This window comes from Mus pahari, chromosome X (assembly GCF_900095145.1).
Source record: "Mus pahari chromosome X, PAHARI_EIJ_v1.1, whole genome shotgun sequence".
NCBI classification, from domain to species: domain Eukaryota; kingdom Metazoa; phylum Chordata; class Mammalia; order Rodentia; family Muridae; genus Mus; species Mus pahari.
Genome location: NC_034613.1, coordinates 38,894,925 through 38,904,783, shown reverse-complemented (window position 1 = coordinate 38,904,783; position 9,859 = coordinate 38,894,925). Strand labels below are relative to the sequence as shown.

The 9,859-nt window shown below is 48.8% G+C and overlaps 1 protein-coding gene across 2 annotated transcripts in view; it reads right to left on the bottom strand.

Annotated features, from left to right (window-relative positions):
- Window positions 1–7,682: 7,682 nt before the first annotated feature.
- Xpnpep2 (X-prolyl aminopeptidase 2) overlaps window positions 7,683–9,859 on the bottom strand; it is a 29,571-nt gene continuing 27,394 nt past the window's right edge. For both annotated transcript variants that reach the window (XM_029534211.1, XM_021188115.1), the window contains 2 exons: window positions 9,213–9,302; window positions 7,683–8,641 (listed from right to left, as the gene is read on the bottom strand). In XM_029534211.1, coding sequence (XP_029390071.1) covers window positions 8,447–8,641; window positions 9,213–9,302 — 285 coding nt within the window. In that variant the 3' untranslated portion in view covers window positions 7,683–8,446. The remainder of the gene's footprint in view (window positions 8,642–9,212; window positions 9,303–9,859) is intronic.

Genomic DNA, 9,859 nt, shown 5'->3' with positions numbered 1-9,859 from the left:
TTTTCAGTGAGGAGTATATCTTACCTGGTCCATGCCCTGCCTACAACTTTCATTTCCTAACCTTATACACCAATATAAAGAAATCAAACGATTCACCTTTGCAAAGCTTTCGTTTCTGTGACACTTGTGAAATCCTGAGCAAGCCTGTCCTGGCTCCCAAGATATTCTCGTGACTTCCTTCCTGGGCCCTAAGGCCTTCAGTTCATCTGCCTGTGAGCTAAGGAAAGAAGGTCAAAGTCCATCTCTCTCAAGATAAAACCGTATTTCCTCTGGCTCTAGTTCAGCCAAACTACCAGGCTGACTCATGAAAAGACTCTGTGTTCTACAGCCCTTCCTTATTGGCTTGAGTCGGAAAGTCTTTCTTTGACTGCCTAGGGGTACGAACATATCAATGAGCTAAGGCTCTGCAGGATGTTTAGAAGCCTGAAAGCTAGGAGGTGGATGAGCCATCTACCCTGTGGGAGTTCAAGTGTGATCCCAGGTCGGAGGTCATCCTCTCCGGAGTCTGGGATAGAGTGTTGCTGGCCTCTGTCCAGGGATACCTGAGGCTTACCAAGCCCGAGGGGATACTTGAGGCATCGGAGGCCAGGAGCCTCGGAAGGTGGGAGCGGCTCACAGAACCTTCCGCGCCTGCTCAGAGTCCCTGGCCAGGCAGGGCTCAGGATGTGCCCGCTTCCTGTTTGCCCAGCCCCCAGCAGCAAGCACAGCTCACAAACTAACCGCAGAATCTTCAGATGCTGTCAGCAAACCAGGGTGGGCGTTGGGCTACTGAGGCCTGGGAAAGGGATAGGGGTAAAGTGGGAGGTGAGGGCATTCTAGACAGACTACAGAGAGGTGACTGACCCCCTCAGACAGGCGGGGCAAGTGTTCTCAGCCCCTCCCCTTCTCTTTCAGATTTGCATAAGACCCTGTCCACAGCCTGTGTTCTGGGCACCTGCGGTCTCAGCCTTTCTTTCAGTAGATGACCCTGGCTAGATAGAGTCCCAGTGGGTCAAGCTCCAGGAAGCTAATGGGTCCTAAATGCTTGCTTAATAGGCTTCGGCACCATAGTTGCAGTTTCTAGGTTCCATTCCAGGTACACAGCGAGCTCAGCTAAAGTAGCAACCCAGGGCAGAATAGTTCAATGAACAAGGCCACCTTACACTTGATAATGGGCTGGCAGGCAGGACTCAGGAGCTTGCTGTGACCACAGCCTCATGCTAGGCTGTCAAAGTCCCCTGTACCTGAGAACTGCCGTCCTAGGTGGAGTGGCAGGCTCTCGTTTGCCCTGTGCTTGGTCTTTGCTGACAACTGCATTAGATATGTCACAAATATTCAATTCCACTGCAACACTCAGGAGAAGCAAGGGATGTAGTTTAGGCTGAGATAAATTATTGCAAAACTGTGGCCTAGAAGGAAGTATAAATATCAGGTAAAGGAACCTTGATTTAGCATACGATTGTGTGTGTCCATGTATCTGTGTGTGGTGTTTAGGGTTATCTTGCTAAGAGAGGTGAGTCTGAACCCTCAGGATGTAGCAGCGCCAAAGTCACTGGGCCCTTGTAGACTGTATTCACACATAGCAGCCCCCCCCCCCAGCACACCCAGGAGTGGATTCTCTTTTGGTAGATAGATGGTGATGGGTAGGATATATAGGTCAGGTGGGATCCAGACATGAGGTGTTACATTTCTTGTGCCTTTGAATGGGTGCATCCCTGCTTTGAGAAATTAGAGTTTGGATACTGAAGGAATACCTCCATTTGGCAAAGCTTCCTTCAAGGATTCTTATCTCACTTCCTACCCTCAGCTCTCCCTACACTCCAGCTGAAAATTATGCTATACAGGTAATTTGTTGGCTTTACAACAACCTCCCAAGATCCCATTTTCCAGGAAATCAAGGCACAGCGGGGTTAAGTGACTTATGACTACACAGCTAGTAATTGATGGGAGATGAGTTCTAAGCATGGGCAGGTCTTGGTCTGTGGCCATACTATTAAGCATTGTGGTTAAGGTGCCTCTAATACAGAATTTTTTTTAAAGGGGAGATGAACGCGTTGTGGAACATTTTGTCATAACCTTTTCTCTATGCTGGGATTATGTTGGGCTGGGTACAAGACTAGATGCCACAGGGTCACCTTGAAGCAGGCCCAGAGAGGCGTGAACAGGATGAAGAAGGCATCTCAAGTCACATGATTTGCACTACAGCTTCAGTACGTGGGGCTGATTAAGTGGGAATGACGCTTAGGGAGGCCCTTGTCATCACGTCAAGGAGTAAAGCAACTTTGCCTAGAGAATTGTGGGAGGGATTTAAGCAAGTCAAGGTCTAACACCTGTCGTGTAGAGGAACACAGAAATGTGGCCAGGAACGGATGAGGAATAGGAAAATGGATGACTTTGATTCATTTGGACGAAGAAGTTTTGGATACTTAGCTGATACTAACTTAGTCGTTGTTAAGTAGTGGTCTTGTCTCTAGAAATATCCAAGCGGGGATTATGTAGTCTCTTGAAATACGTGGGGATTTCCAGGTGAAGCTCATCACCTTAGCAGCCTGGCTTATAATCTCTGTTTTAGGTAGAGAGAGTGCAAGCGGGGTAACTGCAAGCAAGGGCAGAGGAGGCCAAGAGACAAGCATCTGTGCCTAACATAAAACATGTGCAAGATGCACACAGGGCTTTCAGCTCAGGAACACCGGGGAGCTCCTGCCAGCAAGACAATCATATCTGGAGTTTTGAACTCGATAAGGTCTTGGTTCAAAAACAAAAACCACCTGCCAGCAGCTGTGGCAGTTACCCTCCGAAGAGGAGGCGGGGCTTTGGTGCTCAGAACAAAACACCCTAGGACTCATTGGAGGACTAGGTGTGTCTGTCTGGGTTGCTCTGCCTAGGACTCAGTTACCAGGTTCCTGAGTTACTACCAGGACTAGGATACCAGGACAAAAGTCTATGATCAATGAGCTTCAGAGGCCATGGGGACAATTATCGAGGGCTCTAGGAGGGAGGGAGAGAATAGTTCCCAGTAAAGGAGGCAGGTTGAACTGAATTCAAAATGTTCTTAAGGGATACAGAACCTGAGGCAAGTGACATCATTTGAGATGAGGGTTCATGAAGACTAACTGATAATGTGGGTCTTGTGTTTGAGTGAGTGAGTGAGTGAGTGTGTGTGTGTGTGTGTGTGTGTGTGTGAGAGAGAGAGAGAGAGAGAGAGAGAGAGAGAGAGAGAGAGAGAGAGAGAGAGAAAGACAGAGACACCAGGTTTATTACAGATCACCTACACAGAGTACTCATGGAACATACTTGATCCCTGGTGGATGACCCTGCATCAGTTCCCTCTGGGAGACATTTATTTTTTTTAAACCTTACCAAAGCCAAGACAAATTTGGTGACAACTATTTTGGAGCCCCTGCCTCCTCCCTACATCCCACTGACACCTCCTACTTTCTTGTACCCCCCCTCTGAACCTCTGCACCGTGATCCCATGGACCCAAATCTTGTGTGACTCCATAGCTTATGCGTTTCTACCTTGTCAAGTCAAGGTCCCTCTACCCAAACAAAAACACAGGCAGCAAAGCAAGTGAAAAGGCCTGAAGCTGCTTAGGAGCAGCTAGGAGGGAAACCAGTTTTTCAGCTTCAGGGCCTTGCCACAGCCCACTGGGGTTTTCTCAACCATCCATCCTACCGACCTAAGCTGCTTGCTAAGTTCCTGTTTCATAGAGAAACACAGAAGTTAAGAGATGGGCCAGCCTCAGCTAGGGCTGGCTGGGTGGGGGTTTGGGAAGGACCTCCCACTCCCAGTTATGATGAGCCATGGGGGATGGGCAGAGAGGAAAACAGTACCTACTAAATCTTCATATTCCTATTTTTCTGAGACCAAGAGTGTCTCAACTATCAACTATTGATTTGAGGAAGTGCCCAGTGAGGTGGTAAAATTCACTGCTGACGTGGGTTAAGTAGTAGTGATAGCCCAACCCCTTCTGAGGTCCCAGCCCATGACCAGCTAACAGCTGGTTGACTTGCAAAGAGTGAGAGCTGACTTTGTTATCACTTATAGCTGAATGTTTTTGCTCCCCACGAGCGTATTTGTGCATCTGCTGATTTTCACATATCCTTTTGAAGTATAAGAATGATTTAAAGCACAAAGGATTTTTAGTATCAGTACATGAAGGCTGAGGTAGGAGGATTGCCATGAATTCAATCTGGATCATATTAGGAAGACCCTGCCTCAGCAACAACAAAGAAATAAAAATGTGGCTGAGGGGTGGAGCTTGGTGGCCTAGTCTCCCAGCCCTTGGGAGAGAAGGGCAGGACGGTAGAGAGTCTGTGGCCAGCCTGGGGTAGATAGAGAGCCTGAATCTGAAAAATAGATCCCACTTTCATCAGAGTTACATGATCTCAAACAGGTCCCCTTGGGTTTCAGTTTGCTCACTTAGAGGCAATATGGGAAGGACAGAAGAACACATTCAAAGTGGGAGAAGATAATGCACCCATGCTAGGCGCAGCCTGTCTGTCTGTCTGTCTCTCTGTGTCTCTCTGTCTGTCTCCCTCCCTCCCTCCTTTGCTCTCCCTCCTCTGCTTACAGAGCAGGGGATAGCTCTCAGAGTCTTCTCCACACCACACCTGCCTGCTGCCATGCTCCCTGTCATGACAATGACGGACTAAGCCTTTGAAACCATAAGCAAGCCCCCTCTTAAATGCTTTCCTTTATAAAAGGGAAAACAAAGACAGAAGACTGGAGAGGAGTCAGCACAGCTAAAGCAGAGCATGGGGGATTGAATCCTGACTCTGGTCCTGGCTGGCTGTATGACCTTGGGTGTGTCCTTTTTTCTTTCTGGTTGCGATGCTCCTATTCAGGACTGAATATGGAACTTGCAGGGTTGAGTGAAGAATGGAAGTCTGGGGCTCTTTTTAAGAAGCATTAAGACTTATGAAACAAGGCAGAGGGTACAAGGTAAGCCAGCTTCCACTATATAGCGACCTTGAGTCCATACTGGATTACAAGAAGCTCTGTCTCAAAAAACAAAACCAATGAACAGATAAATAAAAACAAAAAAGGAAGGAAGGAAGAAAAGAATTCTAAGACAGGAGGCTGGGAAGAGACTATAAAACCCAGCTTGAAGCCGGGTGTAGTGGCGCACAGCCTTTAATCCCAGCACTTGGGAGGCAGAGGCAGAGGCAGGTGGATTTCTGAGTTTGAGGCCAGCCTGGTCTACAAAGTGAGTTCCAGGACATCCAGGGCTACACAGAGAAACCCTGTCTCGAAAACAAAACAAAACAAAACAAAACACCCAACCAACCAACCAACAAACAAAAAACAGCTTGAGGCCCTTCTGAGCACAAGTCCCTGAAAAAAAAATGCCCAGGTTACCCATCCACAAAGCTGACCCTTCAATTACTTCAAGCACACTTGTATGGAAAGCCCAGGGGGGCTGCTTGCTGCTAGAGCCTTGCTTTCTGTGACAGGCCCTGCAGTGTTTCTAAGGAAACTCGGGCTCTAGGGAGCATAGTTAGAAAAAGCCAAATTAGAGCCTTTTCAGAGGGAGAGGGGGAGGGGAGAGCGGGAGAGGGGAAGGAGAAAGGGAGGGGGAAGGGGGGAGGAGAAGAGGAAGAGGAGGGAGAAAGGTAATTTGAGCCCCAAATAAATTGTTTTCCCATCTACCTCTGAAGGTAGCTTGTGCTAGGTGAAAAACAACATTATTATCTTTTGTCTGTGTAGCTTCCTGATTTACAGATTAATACCACATCCGGGTCTTACAGGCCACTTCTCTACAACCTCATCAGGAAGTCTGCATGGGTAGTTTACAGAACTGATAACCAAAGACTAGAGAGGAGACATGACTTGCCCAAGGCCACACTGCTGCTACAATGGAGACTAAAAGGCGTAGTTAGATACCTAACTCCCAGGAACAGGGAAGGACCTTTCCGTATGGCCTGCTGTGCAGCGATAAGGTCAGGAGAGATAAGGTAAATAAGGAGCCAAAGGAGCAATCTGTCTTCAGTCCTAATGATGTCATAGGAGCTCCTTCAGGTGCCTGTCTTAACTGTATACACACTCAGTGTCTCCCTGACCCTCCAGTGAGGCTCCAGTTGGGGTTAATCCTCCAGGTCTCAAGGTACAGTGTTGCTGGCCCGGGTGGAGTCCCTTCTACATCTGAGGCAGGGCTTAATCTCAAGGCCTTCTGGTAGCCCAGGGAAGCTAAATCAGAAGGAGAGGATTGGGTAGATGGCTTGAATGAGCTGCAACTAGGGCTTGGTTAGTGTTCGTGACTGGGAGAATGTCAAGTGTCAGGGCACACAGGACAGGCTCGGGCAGGCCGGCCCTGGAAAGCAAGGCAGTCCAGAATTGGCTTCTCCTCAGCTGGGTGAGCACAGTGGAGCCGGCTTTCTCATTTGAAACGTGGCATGAGTCACACCCCTCATCTTCTCTTCAGAGAGCAGGTCCTTGAGCCATCTGATTCGTTTGAATTCTGTCTCATTTGGCAACTCGATAAGCAAGCCACCTTGAGCAAGTCGCTTGCCCTCCAGGCTCTTTGAAAGTGAGAAGGATGGCAATGCCTCCTCATGGCTTGGTGGGGATCAAATAAGAAAGGGTGGAGAAAGCTCTCTGAATGGTGGGGACAGAGCGCAGTGAAGCAGATTTGGGTGGCTGTAGTGTGTGTGTGTGTGTGTGTGTGTGCACATAACCACATTAAGGTAGAAGGTAGATATCGGAAATCATCTTCTATGCTCTTCTGTCTTATGTATCAAGGTAGGGCAGGTAGGGTTTCTCAGTCAATCCAAAAGTTAGCCCGCTTGCTCTGTGGATGCCCTGTCTCCACCTTGGGGAGACTAGATTTATAGGTAGGCCTCCATATCCACCTAGCACTCACGTTTCTGGGGATAGGAACTCTGGTCCTCACCCTTGTATAACCAGTGCTTTAACCACTGAGACATCTCCACAGCCTCCATACATTATTTTCACATTTGGAAAATTAGGCCTTGTTGGCCTAGCCCCGGCAAACTCTGAGCCTGTTGCCTTTGTCCAACACTGGGCCCCTAGAACCTTGGTTCTCACCTTCAATGTGCTCCCTTGAGACAAAAGAGCTGGCTGCAACTTTTATGGAGCACACTTAACAAGTTTCCAAAGCCTCTCTGTCTCCTTCATTATGTTGTAACAACCTTCATGCAGACTCGGGGTAGCTAGCTAGGCATGGAATACATGCACATGTGCACAAGCACGCACACACCCTAACACGCATGCCCATGAGCACGTTCTCAAGCCCACGTGTTTCTCTACGGAGATTCTGGGAGCCTCACATCCCTGCCCCCACCTCAGCCTCTTCTCTTCCTCCCCTACCACAAAAGCCACAGGTACCAGCAGCCTCCTCCAGTGCAGCAATAGCAGACACAATGCAAAACCAGAGGCAGGCATCTTTGCAAAGTTGTTTTAAGCATCTAGCAGGATGTGAGCCCAGGTGGCTAACGGCTAGTCGGGGCCAGACCAGAGAAACCACTGATGACAGTGGGTTCAATAAATGAGGTGGGGGCTGAGATGGCTTGGCATGGTGCAGATGGGCAAATGAACTAGAATGCCAGCCTATCTGGCCCCACCATCTCCCAACCTCGTCCCCTAACCTAGTGCTGAGTCTCCTCAGGCAGGCGACACCTTCTGTCTGAAAGTCAGTTTTCCCATCTATAAAATGGGGAAATCAGAGTCTGCCCACACGAGGTTAAGAGGTTTTCAAAGATATGAGAGGCTTTAATAGCACTGTCATGGTGGCTCCACCTTAAAAGATTAAACTGTTCCAAGCGCCAGGGGAGCCTGGGGTAGCCCAGAGCACCTTGCCATTCCCTCTACTCCACAGTCTACATCCTGAGCCTTCACTCCCTATGTGGTCACTGTTAAGGGGCACAGCGGTAGTTTAGAAGCTGTGGGTTCACAGATGGGGAGAGGACTAGTACGCATTATTGACTGAGATGTTCAATTCCAGGCCACAGCTGACTTCAACTTATCTGTTCTCCCCAATACTACAGTGGGACTTTAAGACCAGAGTACCCAGTTGCTTCCTTCTCCAAATTCAGCAATCAGGGTACTATAGGCCTGTGGGTAAGAGTGGCCAGAGGTACCTTTAAAAAGTCTGGAGCCGGTGTAGGTGGCAACAGCTCTGGCCTTCTCCAGCAGGTAGGGATAGGATGGAGCCCTTTGGGTATTACCCTATAGGGTCCTTTACTTTGGGAGAGAGGGGCTCACTATAGTAGGCTATATGGCTCTGTTATCCCAGGGCCCAGGGGTGGGAGTCCATGATGAAGTATGTACATCTGGGAGAAGGTAGAATATGCTGTCTGGGATCTGGTTCTGGATCTGGCCAGTGGCTTCAAGGTGGTGAGCCATCAGTAGCCCTTGGGACATGTATGGCATAGGGAGAGGACAGCTGAGCAGAAGCAAATGAATCTCTAAACGCAAGTGAAGAGTCCACAAGAGGATCGGGGGCCTCTAGCTACTCCAGCTGAGGATGGCAAGGGTAGAGGCTACCCACAGAGAGGTCCAGGAGATGATATGAGGGGCCCTGGATGACAGGGGCTCCGTGTGCCGCTCCAGCCACGCAAACTCCTCTAGCAGCTGGCGACGCTGCAGTTCTGGGCCTACAGTCTCACGAATGGTCTGATAGTAGCGGTTCAGGTACTGGAGCTGCAATGCAAAGGGAAGAGGGTTTGAGCTAAGCTTCCCAAAGATGAGGTCTTGCCACCATGTAGTCCCCAGGATTCTAGCTTCACTGTGGACTTAAGGACCCAGACACTTTCAGACCTCTGCTACCTTCTGGGGCTTGCCAGAGACCCTGTTTCTTGGAGGTTGCTTAATATTATAGTGATGTTCATGGAGAAGAGGTTGCCAACTGGCACAGGAATAAAAAGGAAACAGAGAAATCATCTCCTTTTTACAAAAGAGGAGACTGGGGCCTGGCATGGGGAAGGAACCGCATCTTCCTATGCCTTCTGGTAGCAGAGCTCAGAAACCCAGTCTCAGACTCCCTGAGTTACTGAGTTGGGGCTTGCTGGTCTGACTAGAAAGTCCTAGAAGCTTTGGGATCACTGACAATCTGGAAGGATATGCTCCCAAGGAGTAGAGTGGCACAATGTGGATCTTCCTGGTGAAGCAGAGAAACCCTTAGAGTAAGGGGGAAGAGAGGCGAGAAAGGCCTAGGCTGGTTGGAAGCCAGCTCTTCATAGGCTAAAGAGTAGGCAGTACTATGGACACTTACCTGCTCTGGGGACAGCAGCCTGACATCGATGAGGTTTCGGTCATAGGGCACAAAGGATACCAATTCAAAAGTCAGGTAGTCCCCTGGGTACTGAATTTCCATAGGGAAGGTAAGAAAGCAAGAAAAGTGAGAGAGGTTGAGACACTGGCTGGAAGGAGTCAGGAGTGCACGGGAGGGAGTGATCCTTGCCAACTCTGCATCCTGCAGCTAGACTTGAGACTTCCAGAGTCCCTGTTCTTGGCCAGATCTCTTGTCTACTGCCCAGCATCCTACTTCCTGATTCCTTCCTGCTTCCTGAAAGATTAGACTCATGTTTGATTCTCCAAGTGTGAGCATCAACAGTGTGTAGGGAGCACATTAAATATTTGGGTTGTAGGGAGTACTTCCAAGACCCACTGGAGGTAGAATATCTAGGGCACGACCTTAGGACATATGTACCTATGTTTAAATAACCTCAAAATGTTATTTAATCTCACTTATCTGTCTGTCTGTCTATCTATCTATCTATCTATCTATCTATCTATCTATCTATCATCTATCTATCTATCATTCTCTCTCTCTCTCTCTCTCTCTCTCTCTCTCTCCCTCTCTCTCTCTCTATCTTCTATCTATAGATAAGATCTCCTGTTGCCTAGGCTGCCTTCAAA